Below are 22,060 nucleotides of genomic sequence, written 5' to 3' on the forward strand. Positions count from 1 at the left end.
TTATCTCCAGATAAATCTTATGGGAGGATAAGCCTAAGCCAACTGCAAATACTTGAAGAGACTTAACTGTCCATGATTTGAAGTATCTGAGGGGTTCCCTGGATAGATACCCAAGTCCTCCTGGGTACTGAGTAACAGGTGCATACTTAAATTTTTATTTTGAAGACAGGGTCTCACTGTCTCAAGCTTGCAACCCTGTTTACCTTTATTGCCCAGGTACTAGGATTAAAGAAGTGTGCCAGTGTGCATAGCTTTGTATTATTTTTACCCAGTGCTCTAAGAACTAGTATTTTAGTACTTCAAGTGGAATGCCTTAGCGCATCTAAGTCCCTTTACTGAATTGTAGTGGGTATGTAATTATTAAAAAATGCATATGCATTAAACCGTCGTGGGGGTGTGTGTTTGTTTGTTTTTCTATTATTTTAATTGAAATAATATTATTTCCTCTTTTCCTTTCTTCCCTCCAAACCATCCCATACCCCTGTGCCCCTCTACCCCTCCTTGTTCTCTTTCAAATTCATGGCCTTTTTGTAAAATTGTTGCATGTGTCTGTGTGTACATATGTATTCGTTAAACATGAAGTCCCCCAACTTAACAAGTTCTATTAAGATTTTTCAGCTTTACAATGGTCTTACCGGAATATTAAATGTTCCACTTAGGATAGTTTAGTGAATATAATCACATTATAAGCTGAGGAGTATTATATTGTCCTTTTGATTTGCCTTCAAGTTCACTACCTCTATTTTGTTATTTTCCTTTTCCAGTATAGTTCTTCAATAACTTTGTTTTAGAAATTTTATTTTTCAATACTGAAACTTCCTTTTTTGCTTGTCATCAGTTTTTCTGTGATTTGTGTCCTTCCAGGTTTCAAACTCATTTGCCCCTTCTATGTATTTGAGTGTGTGTGTGTGTCTGTGTATGTAATTGTACACTTGGGGGGGCAGAGGGGTATCATTCCTCAAGAGCCACCCACTCTTTCCTTTTGAGACAGTGTCTCTCACAGAGTAGACTGGGATGGCTAGCTATCAAAACCCAGAGACCTGGTCCTTCTTCCTTTCCAGTGCTGGGTGGGGTGTAAGGCCACCATACTTGTTTTTTATTGTTGTTTTCTAAACATGAATTCTGGAGTTTAAACTCAAGACAAGCACTTCCCTATCTCTCCAGCTCTTCCCTCACTTGGACAGCCCATTCCAGCAACTGCCATTGAGGCTTCATCCGAATGCCTCAGTTACCTCAGCTTGGTATCTGTCTTCTTGAGGGGTTAAGAGTTTCCTGGTATTTCAATATCAGGAAATATACAAGTAATTTTGTATATTAACTTTTCCTGGGAAGACATCAGCAGCAAATGTTTGCTTACTTCTAATAAAGTACCAGTAACTGCCAAAAGAACACTGGAGTCTAGTTTAGTGAACCGGTCAGTTTAACTGGGGTTTATAGGAGCATGGGCAACCATAGACACTAAACTACAGAGGAGTAGTTCCCCCCAGCAGCTGTTAGCTTATTTGTCCTTTAGGGGAAGAGCCTGGTGTGTGCCCACCCTCACCCCACCCCACCCCCAGCAACTGTTAACTGCCTGTGTTTCCTTGGGGAGGGGAGGGAAGGAGAGTCACAGCTGCTGAGAGTTCAAGAAGGCCACATCATGCCAGAGGACAGCATTCCACAACACGTTTTGAATGCTATCCTAGGTATTTCCAGTGTTGTTTTGTGTGACTCTGGATCCTAACACTGTTTTAAAATATGCATAACCATTGAACTAGGGGTTCACCCTCCTAGCTTTGTGCCTGTCACCTTGGTCTGTCTGGGAAGCAGAAGTGTAAGGCTTTCTACTGTTTGCTCTCCAAAAATCAGAGACAGCAATTCTTAATCATTAAGTGGAGGAGGTGGGTGAGAGATGCAGGACTAAAGAGAAGAGTGAAAAGGTCCAGGAGGTTCAACAGCCCCCCACCAATCTTTAAACATGTCCATCTGTCTTAAAGGAATGATCACTGCAGGGTTTTAGATATGTTCAGTTCCTGTGACTGCCATCACTGCTCCATGTTTGTGCCCCAGGGATTATGAGGAGTTTGGCAGGAGAAAATGGAACAGAGAAAACAGGTCTTTCTTCCTACTTTTGAGTTACATTTCCTGCCCCTTGGCTGTTCTGGTCCACAGAGGCCCTCTCTCGAAGCTCTGTGTATCCATACCTGATCCATACTGGTGGGAATCAGCCCAGGCTGGGAAAAAAGGATGAGTGAGAAAGCAAGGAATGTACGTAAAATTCCCATATCTTTAGATAGGTGGGTGTTAGTGTGGATTCTGAACAGGACTTTTCAGTGGGTTCTATCTCTGTGAGAAATTTTTTAAATGTTTTGAGCTCTTAAAGTTGTAAGCCATTTTTTAAATCAAATTTTGACTATTAGTTTGCAATTTTATAAAATAAAATATTTATAAAATGCCCTTCCCCTCAAAGGATATCTGATAATAGCTGTGATTGAGTACATATATCTGTCTGTGTATTAAGATATCTATCTATGTGAACTTATCTAGTTCTCAGAAGGCCGTAGTAGGTAAACATAGTTTTAGCTCATTTTACTGATGCAGAAGCAGAAGTTTAGACATTCTTTCTTCCCAGTGCATGGTCATCAGACCCATCACCATGCTGCTCTTCTTGTAGCCTATAAATAATGTAGAGATTCAGGTTTTGAGTCAGACTTGGGAATCGGAATCTGCATTTCATCATGATGATCCATTGAACTTGACTTTTTCAAATTTCTGGGACAGAGAAATTATAAGTAACTTGATCATTGTCTCTCACTCATATACATTACTCTTTGAATCAGGCAAGTTCAGTTTACCATTAGAGTAAGGTTACCCTAATATAGCCAGTCATTGAATTAAACTGTACCAAATAAAGGCTGAATTTCTTTTGTTAATTGAAGAGTTAAAGTGCAAACTCTTCTTTCAAATACTACTTTTGATCACTGGCTTATCCTTAGAGAAATGTGTCATCCACCTTGGAAAGGACTGTGGGAATGAGCTCCTCCTGTCATCTGATAGACCCTGAGTGGTGAAGAAAAAGCACAGTAGTCTTTTTGAAACAACATTAATCAAACTTTGGCATTTTTTATGCTGTTTTCTTTAAGTATATTCGCCACAGAGAATCCAGAGTGGCATTTTAAGGAATAAATGAGACCATGTTTTGCTTAGCTGGCTTCCTGCAGACTCCATGGTTGAGCTGACTACTGCCATTCTTGCCCTTGTGTCCAACAGAAGTTCTGCTTCCTCAAGTGTGCTTTAGATCGTTGACCTTTTGTCTGCTTCTGGAACACAAGTGTGTCCCACCCACTGTGCACCCTTTGGTTTGAGTTGACCTTCTCCTTGGAGCTATGTCCTGGCTCTTCCTCCATGACCTTTTTTTTTTTTTTTTTTTTTTTTTGGTTTTTTCGAGACAGGGTTTCTCTGTAGCTTTGGAGCCTGTCCTGGAACTAGCTCTTGTAGACCAGGCTGGCCTCGAACTCCCAGAGATCCACCTGCCTCTGCCTCCCGAGTGCTGGGATTAAAGGCGTGCGCCACCACCGCCCGGCTTCTCCATGACCATTTTTACATCAGCTCTTCAGCCTTCCCTAACCTACATACATGGTGATACTCCATGGTTAGCAGTAGCTGCTTTTTAATTTGTCATTGGTGTGTATGGGGGTTGTGTGTATGTATGAGGACAGATGGTCATGCCATAGCATTTGAGTGGAGATCAGAGAACAACTTTCTGGAGTCAGGTTCTTTCCTCCACCTTTACATGGGTTCCAGGACTTGAACTCAGGTCACCAGACTTGTATGGGGAAGTGCCTTTACCAGCTGAGCCATCTCACCAGCACAAGTTGACATTTTTATATAACGTTTGTAGCATTTTTTACTACCACAAAGTATTTTAGGAACCACCCTTAGGATCATACATACATGGATGAGTATGCCATCCATTTGCTATAATATACTGACATTTGAAGTTAGTTAATATTAAACTCAGATATTTTATGAACTCTGGCATATTATGTGAGCTTTATAACCACTGCTGTAGTCATTACTGTAAGTAGTAGGAATGACAGTTGTCTAAACTTAGTAGACCAATGTATCCACCCAGCTAATTAGGAGGCTGAGACAGAAATATCTAACACTATAGGCCAGCATGGGCAATATAACAAGACCTCATGTCAAAGAGAAGAGCTTTTAAAAAGGAAAAAACGAAAATAGTCGAAATAATGCTGCTTATGAGTGAAAGATCCCCCACCCATGTGTTTATCACTTTTAGTTTAGACAGCTGTGGTTCAACCATCAAAGTACAGAGTTAGGGATCCTCAGACACATCATGCCCTAAAGCTCTTAACCAGCAAGGATAGGGTTGTAATTTAAAGCCCATTTTGTTGGAACTGATCACGATTAGCTGTTAGATTAAAACTGCTGTTTGATTCCGTTCTAAGTTGTGCACGCCACAGTCAGCATAGCATGCTGGTAGTGATACTTGGTGTGGTGTGTGTCAGATGCACAACCTGTGTACTGGCGTGCTGGTTTACAGAAATGTGTTTACATAGCATTTTGTATCTCATGAATTAAGTCTGTTTTGTCTTTGACTATAGGTAACAGTTAACCTCTTCCATATGCAGCAGCTACAGGCTGCGTCCCTTGCCAACAGCTTACAGTCGCTCTGTGACAGTGCCAAACTCTATGACCCGGGTCAGGAATACAGTGAATTTGTGAAAGCCACAAGCTCGAGTGAGCTAGAAGAAAAGGTTGATGGGTAAGCATTTATGTATAGGTGAAATGGTATCAAGAGAGAAAACGTTTGCTGAGTTCCTATCTAAGTTTATAAGGAATTGTCTTTTCTTACACTGATATATTAACTTTAATTTTTTCAATACTTTCATATTATTTCTTAGTTTCTTCTTACGTTTAAGGAATAGATGCACTATACTTGAGAATGAAGCTTTCCATTTTCACACAGACAGACTTCACTCTGAGTGTTAAAAATCCTTTGGGAATTGCAAATGATGACCTACATATTTTGAGTATACCAAAAACTTAACCTACATTTTCCACTAATGTTAGATTAGAGAAGTTCAATCATAACATTGACTATTATTTTATTACACCTCTTTCCTATTTCAGCTTTTATAAGTGCACATTATGTAAAGGCTTTATTCATATCTTTAAAAAAAGCTGAACTATGTAATAGTTGTTCATATTTAGTAAGCTTGCTTATTCTATTCATTAAGTTAATAAGTTTTCTTAATAGACTATTTATTCTGAGCTTTATTTCCTTTTACCCCACAGGAATGTAAATAAAAAAATAAGCAGTAGTCCCCAGACACCTGGATACGGACCTGCTGGCTCCCTAGAAGATGTGGCGCGCCTGCCTGACAGTTGCAGTAAGCTGGAAGAGGACAGGTGCTCCAACAGTGCCGACATGACAGGTGCGGTTCGTACTGGAGCAGCACTTCTTGATGAACAGTAGGGCACTGAGATGCGGCTCCTAATTTGAGGCTACTGTTAGATCATTTACAGTGCTAACCACTATGCTGTCTCCAAAGTCCATGTTAGCCATCATTATTCTTTTTACATAATATCAGTATTTCACCTTAGGAAATCTACCCATAGGCAAGTTTTTAACTATTCTTTCTTCATAGGTCCTTCTTTCATAAGATCATGGAAGTTCGGGATGTTTAGTGACTCTGAGAGCACTGGAGGGAGCAGTGAATCTAGATCTCTGGATTCAGAATCTATAAGTCCAGGTATGTACATATTTAAGTCTAACTGAAAATTCAGTGAAAGATTGAAATTGTCCATTTGGAATATTTGTAATGAGCATAATTTTAGGATGATCTATCTCTGACTTAAGAAAATGTATATACATATGTATAATTTAAAGAAAAATGATGAAGCCTTCATATGGTAATGAGAAGCCTCATTGATACACATGTATAAGTAACATACATACATATATACACACATGTATGTATATATGTGCACATATGTATATACATATATACATATGTATGTGGTGTGTGTGTGTGTATGTGTATCACCTCCAATCCCACCAGAATAAATCATTCTATAACTAGTTTAAATGTTTATGGTGACATATTTTGTGAACTTTACTCTCTTTTGGATGCTATAAAAATAAAATCCTTACTTTTGATTTGGTATTGGGGATTGGACTTGAGACCTCTTGAATGACATATACACTAAGACTGTTTTTTAATTTTTGTTCTTTTGAGACAGTTTCACCAAGCTACCCAGGCAGGCCTTAAATTTATTCTATAGTCCAGGCAAGCTTTGAGTCCTGTATTCTTCCTTCTTCAGTTTCCCAAGTAGCTGGGATTATAGCCTATAGCGCCACTAAGTCTGGCTGACTTCCTTCACCCATGTTGATGTGAATAGCTATCTTCATGTTGATACTGTGTAATAACTTAATAGCAAAAGATCATTAAAATATGAGTAGAAGATGTTGCCTTTGCTATGCCTGTAACCTCAAGTACTTACTGTCAGAACTGGAGAGTAAGGTCTCATAAGAATATGTAATCTTTTGGTTTTTTGAGACAGGGTTTCTCTGTGTAGCACCAGGCTGGCCTTAAACTCACAAAGATCTGTGTGCCTCTGCCTCAGCAGTGCTGGGATTAAAGGCGTGCACCACCACCACCCGGCCTTTTTGTTTGTTTGTCTGTTTTTTCTTTTAATTAGATTCTGTTACATTCTTTTTGTTGTCAGGAATGGATAATGTTACCTAGATTTTGAGAGTAGTAGAAAAATTTCAATCAAAGTTAATAAAATAACATAAAATGTGTAATTCCAAGAATGTTATCACTACTTATTTTCACTGTTCTTTTTTTTTTTTTTTTTTTTTGGATTTTTCGAGACAGGGTTTCTCTGTAGCTTTTGGTTCCTGTCCTGGAACTAGCTCTTGTAGACCAAGCTGGCCTCGAAATCACAGCGATCCGCCTGCCTCTGCCTCCCGTGTGCTGGGATTAAAGGACTGTGCCACCACCGCCCGGCCTTCACTGTTCTTCAGTGTAATGGTATCCACAATTTCCTTTTAGGAGACTTTCATCGGAAACTTCCGCGCACTCCATCCAGTGGAACCATGTCTTCTGCTGATGATCTGGATGAACGAGAGCCACCATCCCCTTCAGAAGCTGGTACTACATCCATCTCTAAACCAACTGAATTTAGTAGCAATGCATCATACTAGATCATTACTTTGTTATATGTATCTTAAATATAGCTGCATGTTTGTTTATAAGTATGCATTGATAATGATTTTTGATGAGATGATTGAAGTATTGTCCACAGAATAAGGAGTAGAGCTGCTAGATCTAAAACATCCCGGCAGTGTGCTGAATAGCAGTTTGTATGTGGTGTTCTTTCATGAGTTCAGCATGGCGACTTTCTGTTAAAAGGGTGGCAGTGCATGAAAATTTCTGGAAAAGCTCATTCTTAATAGTGCAGGGGCCACGGGCAAACAGTTCAGTGGTAAAACTTTTCCTTACTGTGCACAAAGCCCAGGCTTCTAGCCCGAGTACTGCAAAACAACCATTACAGTAATGAAGAAATGGCAGGAAGCTGAGTTAGAAAAGCAGATAAATGAGCTTGTCAAGGACAAGGAAAGCTGTGGGTGCTAAAGACATACAAATCAATTACTTAATGACTTGAGTTAAACTCATATAAATTAGGTTTTTGTATCTTTGGTGCATTCAAATGTCTCTCTTTTTGGGCAGAATTTCCCAAATTAATAAGAATCTGACTTCCACTATGGTTTAAAAATATAACTAGCTAGTATTAACCTGTAATTTTTTAAGACTAGTTCTGTCTTTAATGCACATATTGCTGGCTTGCTGGCTTCATGTTACTAGCTTTTTTGAAGTAGTAATTGAGTTTTCTTAGGAATATAATGCCACCAATAAACACACTTTCCTGTACAGAACACTGTCAGAAAAGCATAAACTTGCTCATCCTGAGAACATCGTGTCATGGTATCTTAGAATTAGCTCACTGGTTTGTCGGTGACTGTACAGCTAAACCATTTGATGGAAGTGTGTGGTTTTATCTATAAGTTGGATGATTTTGATATTAGAAACCCCAGACAATAGTTTTTTGTAGCATGTAGACGACTGAAAAGTCTAAGCATTACTCAGAACAAATAATTTTTTTCATCTTTTCATCCCCATGTACTGTTTCTGTTACAAGGACCCAATTCCCTTGGAGCATTTAAGAAAACATTGATGTCAAAGGCAGCACTCACTCACAAGTTTCGCAAGTTGAGATCGCCCACAAAATGTCGGGATTGTGAAGGCATCGTAATGTTCCCAGGCGTTGAATGTGAAGAGGTGAGATCTGTTTGGAATTGCATTGGTCTTCTCACTTGTTTAGTTGGTGGATTTACACTTTTTAAAATTAGAATATAAAATGATAGGTTTTATTGTGGCATCTTCATACATATGCATCATTCAATAGTATTGTTTTATTTCACTATATATACATTGCATTTTTGTTAGGATTTTATTTATTAGGTTCTTTTACAAATACATATTTTTTTACTTTATTTATATTGCCGGTTTTCCTGCATGTATGTCTGTGCACTAAATGTGTGCAAGCCTTTGGAGGCCAGAGAAGGATGTCAGATACCCTGGGACTGGAGTTAAGATGATTGTGAGCCATCCTGCGGGTGCTGTGAGTTGAACGTCTGGAAGAGCAGTCAGTGCTTTTAACCGTTATGCCTTCTCTTCGCTCCTACAAATATGCCTTTTATAAGTCGTACTGTAGTGTATCTTTGTTTTGTATTTTGTTTGGTAGTTAGGGCTATTCAAACATTACAAATAATGCACTCTAAACTTTTTCAATTATGTTACCAATCTATAGTTTGCAAAATTGCAAATAGTTTGAAGGTGAGTTAATGAGTTTTAAACTGTTATTTTCTTGTAGTGTCTTCTTGTATGTCATCGAAAGTGTTTGGAGAATTTAGTCATTATTTGTGGTCATCAAAAGCTTCAGGGGAAAATGCACATATTTGGAGCAGAATTTATACAAGTTGCAAAAAAAGAACCAGATGGCATCCCTTTCGTACTAAAAATATGTGCCTCAGAAATTGAAAATAGAGCCTTGTGTCTCCAGGTACCTTTTAAAATTAAAAAAAAAAAAATGTAGTAGACACATCAAGTATGTTTAGATGTCTACAGTGGCCATGTGAACTAAAGCAGAATTTCTTTCTCTATTCAAGGGAATTTACCGTGTTTGTGGAAACAAAATAAAAACTGAAAAACTGTGCCAAGCTTTGGAAAATGGAATGCACTTAGTAGACATTTCAGAATTCAGTTCACATGACATCTGTGATGTCTTGAAATTATACCTACGACAGGTAAAGTTATTATAATCTATCATCATATTGAAACAGTAAACATGATTTGTATTTTGTTTTTCAGTTCATAACCTTTGTACACATATATTTTCATTGACATAGACCATACTGATGTATAGGTCATAGCGCAAATAAGTCAGACATACAATTAACAAAGTAATAATAAAACACTGATTTCTCATCTCAGTATATAAACATAGAATATTACTCTACCTTACAAAATGCCTCCATGTGTCTTTTCCAGTTATAGCCTCCTGACTCCACATGGAAGCTCTTTTCCTAACCATTTAAGGAATAAACATTTTCCTGGACCTAAAGAAGTAAATAACATGAAATGTTTGTATTAAGTTTTAGGAACTTGACTTTGAAAGCATAGTTTAGCTTTGTAAGGAAAGGCCAATGTGGAAACTGTTTCATGAGTATTCAGTGAACAGAGCAGTGTTTAGTTTTGTCTTCCCTGATATTTCAAAATAGCTATTTTAGATAATCAGTGGGGGGAAAAAACCTTTAAGTACATATTTGGGTCAAGAAGCAAAGCTAGCCTGTAAGCTAAGTACTAGAAAACTAACAGAAATATGGTCAGGAAGTAGGCCATTCTATTGTCTTTTTCTGTGCTCAGTATTGGATCTGCAATTGGGTGCCAGCTACAAAGAAAACATATCTATGGGGTAAAGTAAGTGGTCTCAGGCAGAAGCTTATGGAGAGTTATGGGTATTTGGGACAGTGGTGTGAGGCAGGCACAAAAACTGCTTGGACCAAGCCCATCTGGCATTCTGATCTCCGGTGAAACTGAAGAGAAACAAGAACAGTGCTGTTGTCCTCAGCATACCCGTCTGTGGAGTTCTGTTCCAGCTGCATCCTTCTGTACATTTACAAAAGATACAGCTGCTATCTTGGGATTTCTTTTTGTGAAGAAAATACCCCACATTTTTGTTTGTCTTTTTCCTCTGTTTTGCTCATGTCTGTCCTTGAACAAGATGGACCTTACTCATCTGTAAATGCTTTGATTCTGTTCTCTTGATGTAAATGGAATGACAATGTAGATAGTAAATGTCTGCACTTTGCAGGTCAAACTTTGCTTTGGGTGCTTGGCAGCCTGTGCTGGCTCTGGGGTCTGCTCCCCGTCTCTGCTCGTTCTCCCGCTTTTGCTGTCCTGCAGTACTTTGTAGAAGATGCCCTCGGCTCCATCTTTTCCCACTGTTGTAACTTCTCTATCTCTAGGATCCCTCGTTAATCTCTGCAAACTCACATGATCTGTTCCTTCTGATTCATGCGGCTTCATCTGTGAATTATAGTAGATTAGTTTTAATAAATCAGTGCTAACTTTGGGATAGTAATGAATATATATAGAGACATAGGTTAGCATTTTAAATCCCTTGTGGGACCTTCAGGTTTAGAGTTTCATTGTCAATTAATGTCTTAATTCATGACAATGATTTCAGATTAGCTTGATAGGTCATATCTATAGTAGCATATACATTTAATATTTTTTTAATGTGTGTGGATGCTTTGCCTGCATGTATGTCTATATCACATTTATGCCCAAGGAGGCCAGATAAGCCCAGTTAGATCCTCTGGAACTGGAGTTACAGATGGTTGTGAATAGCTGTGTGAGACCTGGGCGTGGAACTCAGGTCCTCTAGAAAAGCAGCCAGTGCTCTTAACCACTGAGCCATCTCTTCAGCCCCAAAACACATGGTTAAAGGCTTGCTTTAAATCTTGTTAACCTAAAATAACATGATAAATCATTGATTAGCTATAAGTAATAGTTAACATTCTAGCAGGAGAAAAGACAACAATATTTATAATGTAATTTTATTCCTTCAGCTCCCAGAACCATTTATTTTATTCAGATTATACAAGGAATTTATAGACCTTGCGAAAGAAATACAACATGTAAATGAAGAGCAAGAAGCAAAAAAGGATAGCCCAGAAGACAGAAAACACCCACATGTGTGCATAGAAATCAGTCGAATTCTTCTGAGGAGCAAAGACCTACTGAGACAGTTGCCAGCATCAAATTTTAATAGTCTTCATTATCTCATAGTACATCTGAAGCGGTAAGAGTTTTATATAAGTAGAACCTCGTTTAGTGGGTAGTTTTTTGTTAATAAAATGTAGCAACTTTTACCATTTTTAATACTATATTAGTTTTAAGTATATTCATGTATTTTTAAATAAATTTCATTTTTCTAACATGTTAGAGGAAAGGGAGTGAGTGTACATTCAGGCAGCCAGCTTCATCCTCAGACCTCTGCTGTGTGCCTCCCTCTAGTTGGAGAAATAGGATTTCTGTTATCTGTAGGCTTATAGCCCTGCATACACATACACGGTACAGCATCATTTGTTCAATAAGCATGCAAAGGAAGGTGGGGTAAGTCAGAGGAAGCAGCCCTCAAGTAAGGCTTAAAGAACTCAGTAGTGACTTAGTTGTCCAAGAATGCTCAGAAGAGCATTCCAGGCAAAGGATAACAGACACAGATAGGTGGGAGCCGTTTACACTTAGGAAATAAAGTAATGTGCTTAGGCCTCACTACAGAATGCACAGAGGGAACTGATAAGATCTCGCATACCTAACAGTGGAGTGTGCCATCTTGCTTCTGTACCACTAAAGATTTTTGAACCAGGAATTTTACATGCTCAGATTTGCCTGTTAGATCTTTCTGGGAGAAATAAGGAGAATGGGCTGGAGTGGAAGCCTTTACTCAGGTTCTTGTCTCCATGAGTAGTCATAGGAACAGGTGATAGGAGCTGGAAGGAAACGGAATGTGAGAGAGACTGTGTAATACGGAGTCATCTGGGCTTGAAAAATAGCCTTGGTTATAAGAAATTGACAGTGATAAGTCTGTCACCACTATAAAAACCTGGAAGCATATACAGAAGTAATCTTTAAGATCCCTTCTTTATCTGCTGGGAAAACAGCAGTAATTCCTTTTGCTTGGTTTTTATCCTAATACAAAAATGCTAAGCCAAATTTGGCATGTGGTCAATATTTTAATCAAGTAAATGTATATTTTTCTTAGACCTCTCTCACAACTTGACCCTTGACCCTTCCCTAGGCTTTTGTAGCCTGTGTGTGTTCAAGCAGTCAACATGGTCCCTCGGGTGCCTCCTGTGTACCAGGCTCTCACTAGAGAAACAGGATGGAGACAGGGTTTCCATCTTCTCTTTCCAAGTCTCATAAAGCTGTATGTGTTGTACTTTGCAGGGTGGTAGATCATGCAGAAGAAAACAAGATGAATTCTAAGAACTTGGGGGTGATATTTGGACCAAGTCTCATTAGGCCAAGACCCACAACTGCTCCGGTCACCATCTCTTCACTTGCTGAGTATTCTAACCAGGCACGGTTAGTAGAGTTCCTCATTACTCACTCACAGAAGATCTTCGATGGGTCCCTCCAGCCTCAAGATGTTGCTGTATCAAATACAGGAGCGATTGCACCTCATATTGATCAAGGCTATCTTCCAAGACCTCTATTGTCACCAGATGAAAGAGACTCAGATCATTCTATGAAGCCACTATTTTTTTCTTCAAAGGAAGTAAGTTGTTTCTTTTTAAAGTAAATTGTGTGTGTGTGTGTGTGTGTGTGTCCAAGCATGCACACAAACAAAAAGACAGGCTTGTGAATGGTGTGGCAGTAGCAGAGAAGCCAGAGGACAACCCTGGGGAGTTGATTTTCACCATACCCCAGTGTTGAGTCAGGGTCTGTCTGGTTTCTGCTACTGTGCTGTATGATCTAAGTTAGCTGGCTCGCAAGCTTCTGAGCAGTTCCTGGTCTCTGCCTCTGACCTCACTGTAAATGCATTAGGATCTCAGACATGCCTCCACATCCAGTCTTTTACATTGGCTCTAGGGGGTCACACTGTGGTTGTCAGACTTGGGTGAACAGTACATTTTTCTGTTAAGCCAAAGTTTTGACTGTTACAGAATTGCGTTAGAGCTGTATGGTGTTAGTAAATTATGTCAGTAAATTAATGGTCTTTGAACTGTTTCTTTTGAAATGTGCTTTGCTTCTACAAGTGTGAACATTCTCTTCCATTGGCAGGATTTCCATACTGCAGATTGTGAAAGCAAAACTTTTGAATTATCTCCATCATTTGAAGAATCAGAGCGCAAACAAAATGCACTGGGAAAATCTGATGCTTCTCTTGTTGGTGAGTAGCCATATAAAAAGAAGCTGGGTACAAAATTAAAACTTTTCAAATAAATCATTATTAAAAGCCAAGTGCCCCAGGTTCAATCCCTAGTACTGCAGAAACCAGCACAAGCCAAGGAAAGTCCAAACTTCCACGTTTTATTAAGTAAGTCTGTGCCAGCCACTGAGAAAATTGCCTTTTAGTGTACCTTACGTCCTTCTATTTTTTCCATTTGTATGTGTCGCATCCATATTTTCCATATATGTGGGCACATGCATATGGATGTCCAGGGTTGGTGTGGCAGTGTCTCCTAATCAAACCCAGTGCTTGCTGATGGGGCTAGTCCTGGTGGCCAGCTTGCTCTGGTGACTGCCTGTCTCTACCTTCTGAGGCTAGAGTCATAGGCAAGCTGCCAGCCATCCCCAACATTAACATGGGTTCCTGGAAAGTGTACCCTGGTCCTCACTGTGGGACTAGTGATGTAACTATGAGTCATTTCCCAGCCCTTACATTTATAAAAGATACCTTAGATATCCTAAGTGGTTTTGTGCTCCTGCTAAAATTCTGGTTTTGTTTGACTTCTGCTTCTTGTTCATTTAAGTCAAGGCAGACAGGTCTTAAGCAGTGTGCTAATGGATAGCTTGTTTTGTAATGTGGTTCAAGGTATTGCTGAATCAAACTGCTCTCAGGCATTAGACCAAAGTCCTAAAAGTGGGGCTGGAAAGATGGCTCAGTGGTTTAGAGCACTTGCTAGAGTTGCTCTTTTGGAGACTTAGGTTTAATTCCCAGTACCTAAGTGGTGATTTTAAAATCATCTGTAACTCCATTTTCAGAGGATCTGATGTCCTCTTCTGGCCTTCACTGGCCCCAGGCGTTCGCGTGGTGCACATATGTATATGCACGAAACATCACACACATGAAATAAATCTTTTTTTAAAAAAAAAAAAAAAGCTTTTTTTAATTTTTGACAAAAGTTCTAAAAATAGAAAAGTTTAGACTGCAAGACTACAAGTGTTTTTTCATGTGCTTTTCTTGTGGGCTCCCTTTAGCACTCTGCACACCTGAGTGTACACCCTTCATTTCCTTGATCTGATCTCTCCATCAGCAGCTTTCCTCTGATTTTGTTTAATGGTAGCTGTCACGCTGATGGAAATGCTTAAATTTTTTCTATAATTCTATAATTCAGTTTGGCAGAAAGGTCAGTTGTGATGTGTAATCAAATATCAGGGAACAGAACCTGCTTGACTTTTGTGTTTGATGCCCTGCGTCTGCTGTGCCCATAATACCTGAGAGAACAACTGGAAGGCAGGGAAGCTGAGAGGGTCGTGGGCCTCAGTGGGAAGGTGTGCTGGAGAGAAGCTTCTCGTCATGGTGTAGAAGCAGAGAGAGGAAGCAGTACAGGAGGGGTCAGGGTAATATATAGTGCCCAAGGACGTGTCACTTGTGACCTACATCCTCCAACTGCACCTCACCTGCTGTAACAGCTTTCCAGTAATGCCATTATAATTTGAATCCAGCAAGAAATTAACACCAGACAAGCAGGTTGGTTCATCAGGTAAAGGCATTTGCTACACAAGTCAGGTGACCTGAGTTCAAAAGAACCCAGCTCCACAGAGTTGTCCTCTGGTCACCATAGGCTTATCACGTACAATCATCTCTTTAAGAGATCAATCCATTGATTGGGTTAGTGTAGTGTGAATCCAGGAGAGTCTGGGAGAGCTTCCAAAGGATGTATTTAGATGTAAACTAGGAGTAAACACACAATGATACAGTTCAGGTTAGCCGCTGCCACAGTTGTTCTGCCCAAGGGGAAGGAGCACCAGCAGCAAGCCTCCTTCCCCTCAGCCTGTCGGTTATCATGTAACAGACAAGACCACACCCTAGAGCCGCAAGTCATTGGCTAACCGGATTGAAATTCCATAACAGGTTAGAGCCATCATGGCCCTAATTATCACTGGGAACATTACTGTAGTCACCCCCAGAGGTCTGCTATTCAACCCAGTAAGTTGACAGTTAAGATTAATATCACATTCCATTGCTCAGATTTGATCTTCATAGCAATTCTGTACTGGAAAGTAGATGACGTTGGTCTTACTCATAGGTCAAAGACTGAAAGAGAAAAATGATACCAAAAGTCATATGTTTAATGAATTATTCAGATAGGATTTGAATCTAACTCTGATTTATAAATATAACCTATTTTTTTCATGCCCCATGAAATTAGGTTCCCAATTAGGAATAGTAATAAACATAAATAATTTGAAGATATTATTTAGTGTTCATTATATACAAGATAGTTCTAGGTACCTGTTAGACCATTTAGATCCATGACAACTTAGATGCATGTATTCCTAGGTGACGAGTGAAGCCAGGTAGAGACAGTGTGACCTTTCTAGTGAAGATCAGAACCAAGAACTGACCAGGCAGACATAGAGCCTATACTACTTTCTATTATGCTAGCGACTCTTCTTGCAGAACTGAAGGAATGCGCGTGCTTTGGTTCTTGCATGCCAACTGCAGTGAGCCAGGTCCCTTAGCATATTCTATGAATGTGGGGAAGAAACCAGGGAAGAAAGATCATCTGGGTACTGGAGAGATGGCTCATTGGGAACAGTGACTTCTGAGTTGCCTGCATTCCGTTTCCAGTGCCCACATCAGGCTGCTCAGAGCTGCATAGAGCTTCAGCTCCAGCTCCAGAAGGATCCAACACCTTGTCTGAGAGCACGTGCACATGTACACACAGACAGACAAACGTCATTATCTTTTTCACAAGGTGAATAGAGGTCAGATGAGATGATGACCGACAGTGATGCTGGTCCAGCATGGCTAGGAATGTGGGAAAATACCCGGTCACAGAGCAGAGGACTCGAGCCGCACAGGGCCACAGCCAGCTGCTCCTTCAGAGTCAGAACAGTATCATTTGCTATGTCTTAGCATCAAGGAGCTGGGGACCGTGGCAACACCTTTGCAGGAATTGAAAAGGACAGAATATGGGGATCTGAGCACTTGGGGTGAGAAAGTGTGGCCTTGAGACCACCTGCGATTCAATGACAGTGTTTTACTTAAAGCAAGTTTTTCATCCTTAGTTTGACCTAGTGGATGTTACAGTTTACTAGCTCTGAGAACTGTGGCAAGCACCCCTCTCAACTGTGGAATAAATAACAGCTAAAGACAGACCAAGTGGGGTGTCTTGAGATCTTGGGATTCAGGCATGCCTGCATTTGGTTGGGCGGAGGTGGTATAATTTTTCTGAGTTAACTCACCAGTATCTGCCTGTTGAATCTTTTGACCTAGAAAATACTCGTTCATGGGGAGCACATTAAAACAAATTACTAGACAAGTAGTTTTTGGTTTTGTTCTGCTTTAAAGTAATTTGCAAGTGCTTTATGGCAGTTTTTTTTAAAACTTAAAATTATAAATGAACTTTTAAATTCAAACTGTGTCTTTAAAGAACTGTTAGGTTTTCTGTGTAGACAATTGAGAGTATCATGCTGGGGACATTTTAAAATTACTTTTGTTATCTAATGCCTGTCTGTTACATTCAGATTCTAGTGTTAATTGTGTGCCACCTTCTTTTTCAGACAACAAAGTACATTTGCCTTTTGACCGAGAGCACGATTCAGCATCCCAAAAGATGGAAGATGTTTGTAAAAGCCCCAAGCTACTTCTTCTGAAATCTGATAGGGCAGCAAACAGTGTGCAGAGACACTCTCCGAGGACCAAGATGAGACCTGTCAGTTTGCCTGTAGATCGGCTGCTGCTTCTTGCAAGCTCTCCTACTGAGAAGAGCAGCAGGAATATAGGAAATGGAGAGTCGGACAGACTTGGCAAGAATCCTGCCTTTGAAGGACTTCATAGAAAAGACAACTCAAATACTAGTAGTTCCAAAGTTAATGGCTTTGACCAGCAAAGTGTACAGAAATCCTGGGATAAGCAATATGAACGGAACAGTTTTACTGCGAAGACCACGATGATTGTGCCCAGTGCACACTCCGAGAAGGGATTGATAGCAAATGTTGGGAGTAGCGAGGACCATTCCAGTAGTACCACGCAGGCCAGTAACCTGCACGCAGAACCAGCCAGGTCAGCACGAGACACATCAGAGCGGAGGGCCTCAGACTCCTGCCCTGTCGCTGCTGTCAGAGCACCCAGAACGCTGCAGCCCCAGCACTGGACAACATTTTACAAACCGCCTAATCCCACCCTCAGTGTCAGGGGGACTGATGAGAAAACAGCAGTGCCCTCGGCAGCTGTGCCTCCTGCCACCCTGCATGTTCCCCAGAGTCATGTGGCGAAGTCAGACCCAGACGCAAGGGTCCTGTCGACTTGCTCTGTGCAACCAAGTGGTCAACCTAAAGAGAACTCTGAGGAGCCTGGGCTGTCTGAGGGGACTCCAACCTGCCAGAGACCACGGCTAAAACGAATGCAGCAGTTTGAGGACCTCGAAGATGAAATTCCACAGTTTGTGTAGGGTTGTCAGAACTCAGATACCCTGTTTTGTTTTGTTTGCGAGAGGAATGTCTGGACAGGGCCCTTTGTATAGGATTGCCAGAGTTGTGTGTGAGTGTTGTGTTGTTTGTCGATCATGTGGAACGGGAGAGTATCCTGACAAGACCGCGTTTGTGCCTCGCTGGGTGATCTTTGAAGCTGTAAAGAAAATGCGTGGATTCGTGGTTTTTAGAGTTGATTCTCCCCATAAAATGATCCATTTAAATTCCTCCTTAATATATGATAGCTTGTAGCAGGGGTGCAGCTGGGGAAATGAGCTTTACTGTGCAGAGTGAGATCAAGTGCATATTTATAAAGTCCTCCTGAAACTAGTTCCTGGAAGATGCCATGTGCTGTGATTTCCCACAGTTTCCTAGGATGTCTTGAACCATTTGTGCTTCTGAGTTGTATGTAAGCTTTTATTTTTCAATTGGAAATTTACCTTCTGATATTTACATAATGGCCAATGGGTTTGCCAATCTGTATTTAATTATATTTTAATTGCCAATTTTTACATGTGGTTTAACTGTACCCAAAAAATGCACTTAAACCTGAACCATATAGTTCCGTTACCTTTTATTTGGTTTTAGATGTTTTAATACATTTGGTAGGGGGTTGAGGCTTTTGTTTTGTTTTTTAGTTTTGTCTATATAAACTTTTGTTTTTCAACAGTTCTGAACTTTAAATATTTTGTATAGTGGTCCAGAAAAAAATGCTATTTTCAGAAGTTTTTAAATTCAGTACATTTCCTCTTTTTATTTCCCAGGTTTTGTTTAAACTGTTCCTTTTATAAGAAATGTTTTGACTTATGAATCATTTTATATACTTTTTTACCTGACTTTTAATTATTGAAAATGTATAGTTCATTCAAGAGAGTGAAGAGTTATTTAAGTTGATCCCCAGAGTTTAGAAATTTGAGAGATGTAGATGATCAAATCTGTGTCTTAAAAAAACAAACAAAACCCTTGTTTTTCAAACCTGTACATTACTGTTACCTTCTGTGTCATCGTTTTGTCTAAAATAGGATGTAAAAGGGACAACAAATACAGTAGCCTTTTGTATGTGTGACTCATTATGCTTTTGTATGACCTTGTTATATTTGATAAATATATGTACATATTCACTTGTTAAATTATTCGAAGTTCTCACGGCTCGTCTGACACTGCTCAGCTGAGGTTGTGTACTTGGATGTAATCAACCATTGCCTTGGGGTCATGCATCCCTTCACTACACCATGGGGTGTTTGTGACAAGTTGTGTTGGCATCTGTGTCATTCAGAGCTGGGGGGAATGAGTAACCAGCTTTTTCACAATCAACTTTGTTTTTATTCTTACCACACACCCTTTTGCTGTGAAAACCTAAAATGAGTCAGCCAACATTTATTGAGCCCCTTCTGTATTCACAGATTTACAAAGTTTCAATAAGTTTTCATAGCAACCTATATGTGCAGGCGAGCGTGTTATTCCCCTGCCACTGATGGCAGTAGGAACTTAGGTGACACACGTTCACAGCAGAGTTAGACCTAAAACAAAAGGGCTCTCTGATTTTGATGGTTGGCGCTCTTAGTGACTGTGATAGTGCTCAGTATCACCAGAGAGAATTTAACTATAACAAATACTCCTCTAAAAATTCTTACTGTGAACTACACCTCAAGATGACTGAATCATTTTTACGTGTGTGGCTCAGGAAGGAACAGTAAGCATGTTCATACCATTATGTGCATAGCTGGCCGTCTCCACAGCTTCACCTTCCCACTCTAAGACTGGTAAAGTGTACTTTTAACTCCAGTTCGAGTGTGTGAGGACAACCCAGTCGGTGAGTCTCGTCACGTAAAGCTGCCTCTGTTCCCCACTTTGCTAGTGGCTCTGCAGAGCTCTCTTGCATTAGGGCTTCCTGATTCTGGCCCAGATTATTCTGTTTTCCTGGGAGAAGTAAGCAGGCTTCTCGAAACAGAAATGCCACAGTATACGCTGTGCCTGCCACCCAGTAGCGGCAGCCAGCCCCTGGGAGTTATTTATTCTATGACATCCGGAAATGGACATGAGCAGGGGGAAGGGGCAGAAGCTAGGAGTCCTGAAAAGGAACCTTCAGACCTCCAGAAAGCTTTATGGCAAGCAGTTATGAAAAAATTGATCATACTTTCCTAAACAGGCTTAGCAGAGCTTCTGATTATTTTAAGTAACTTTGATATATTATAGGCAGGCTAAGTCCTTTGCTGTGGAGATTCTACGGTCCCCGTGGGGTTTGCCTAGTGATCTCACAAGCAGAATGACTTGTACCTCACTTCCTTTTGATTTTAGGTGGACCGCGGCAACACTGTTCATGGCTGTCGTTGGGTTGTGGCATCTGCATAGCTACATCTCTCACATTTTAACCGCCATGTATTTTTAAGTAAGTTATGGTTCACGTAATTGCTTTTTTCCCTTCCTGAAGGTAGGAAATAATTTTTCATGCTGGTGTTCTTGGATGTGCAATGAGTCGGTTCAGACCGCATCTGCAGAGTTCTCACAGTCGGTACACAGAAGTCAGTTTCCCTGTGAAACAGCAATTAACAGAAATGAATGCTTTTGGGAATTCATTTCTTCAGTAGAACAAATCTAGTGAAAGATGCCCAGAGCAGAAAATTTTCATTTACACAGAGTGCTCTATAATATATACGAATTGGAAACCGCTATTTCTTGTATATGACCATAGTGCACCCATTAAACTCAGGAAGTTAACATCATAATAGTGATGTCTAATCATAGATCAAATTTTATTGGTTGCCCCCATTAATGTTCCTGTCTACGCCATTAGCCCAGTCCCAGATCACATCAGATCACATGGTGTGTTCAGCTGTCCTCTTTGGTCTCCTCCTATATGGACAGTTATTTGTTATTTGACCTCATAGCCTCAGTACTTAAGGAGCACAGACCAAATGATGGCATCAGTGTGGGTTCATGTGATGTTTCTGCACAGATAGGGTCAAAAAATTTGTCAAAAAATATCACAATGGTTCTGTGTTTTTGTTATACTAGGAGATGAGTAATATCTGTTTGCCCTGGTGCTGTTGTCTTTGGTCATTTGCTTAGGATAAAATCCAGGAAACTTTTCCATTGTAAAGCTGGTAGTGAAGATGTACTTTGGGGGCTGGTTTGGTAAGCAAAGGCTCTTGCAGTGCACATCTGGTGATGTGAGTTCAATCCTGGGACCCAAGTAAAAGTGGGAGGAGAGAAGCCACCCCCACAGCTGCCCTCTGACCCCCACCGCATGCCCTGACGTGCAGGTACCACACAGTAAAAGATGAACATTTGAAAGCGTAAGCACATTGGGAGGAGATTCCGAGGAACTATAAATGTGTTCCCCGATTTGCCAACAGCTAGTTTTGAGTCCATTGGCAATTCTTGTCTGAATCAGTCACGACTATTTTGATTGCCAGATGATGAATTCATTACTTTGGGAATTTGCTGTAAAGAACTGTCTCTTCCTTTGTTTATTTTCGTCAGTGGAGACTCAGATTCCTTCTCCACAGGGTAGATGATGATATGTCTCTTATTTTAGTGCTGAAATTGCTCCAGAATTGACTTGTGGGAGTCTTTTCAAGGTGACTTGTGACCCTGTGGTATGGCCACCTCCCTGGTTAGTTTATTTAGGAGGTGTGTTAATTGTTACAAAGTCACCTGACTTTCCATAGCTCAGATGAAGAATTAGGTATTTTCCAAAAAGCTCGTTGCTCCTTTAAGTGAAATTTAAGTTACTGAGCATTTAATCTAGTCCTTCCTTTCCAGACTTAAATTCCTCCTCAGTAGGCATCTCATCAGCTAAAAATAAATCCTCAGTCGTGGATCTCTTTAGCTTCTGAGCACATTGATCGATCGCAAGGCAGTCAAAACTGATCTTGCTGGGTGGTTGCCGTGCACACCTTTAACCCCAGCTCTTGGGAGGCAGAGGTAGACTGAGCTCTGCTATACAGTGAGAGAGACCCTGTCTCAAAACCAAATTCAAACAAAGACCTGATTTCAACCACATCTTCCAAGACCACTCTAACTGAACCCTTGACCCCACTGACGTCAGTCCT

The 22,060-nt window shown here is 40.3% G+C and overlaps 1 protein-coding gene across 2 annotated transcripts in view; it reads left to right on the forward strand.

The window, feature by feature from the left end:
• Arhgap29 (Rho GTPase activating protein 29) overlaps positions 1-19,132 on the forward strand; it is a 68,378-nt gene extending 49,246 nt beyond the window's left edge. For both annotated transcript variants that reach the window (XM_057793685.1, XM_057793686.1), the window contains exons 13-23: positions 4,608-4,768; positions 5,302-5,441; positions 5,655-5,759; positions 7,065-7,163; positions 8,212-8,351; positions 8,947-9,135; positions 9,242-9,379; positions 11,207-11,439; positions 12,588-12,918; positions 13,425-13,533; positions 17,097-19,132. In XM_057793685.1, coding sequence (XP_057649668.1) covers positions 4,608-4,768; positions 5,302-5,441; positions 5,655-5,759; positions 7,065-7,163; positions 8,212-8,351; positions 8,947-9,135; positions 9,242-9,379; positions 11,207-11,439; positions 12,588-12,918; positions 13,425-13,533; positions 17,097-17,986 — 2,535 coding nt within the window. In that variant the 3' untranslated portion in view covers positions 17,987-19,132. The remainder of the gene's footprint in view (positions 1-4,607; positions 4,769-5,301; positions 5,442-5,654; positions 5,760-7,064; positions 7,164-8,211; positions 8,352-8,946; positions 9,136-9,241; positions 9,380-11,206; positions 11,440-12,587; positions 12,919-13,424; positions 13,534-17,096) is intronic.
• Positions 19,133-22,060: the final 2,928 nt, after the last annotated feature.

Source organism: Chionomys nivalis, chromosome 18, assembly GCF_950005125.1.
Source record: "Chionomys nivalis chromosome 18, mChiNiv1.1, whole genome shotgun sequence".
NCBI lineage: Eukaryota > Metazoa > Chordata > Mammalia > Rodentia > Cricetidae > Chionomys > Chionomys nivalis.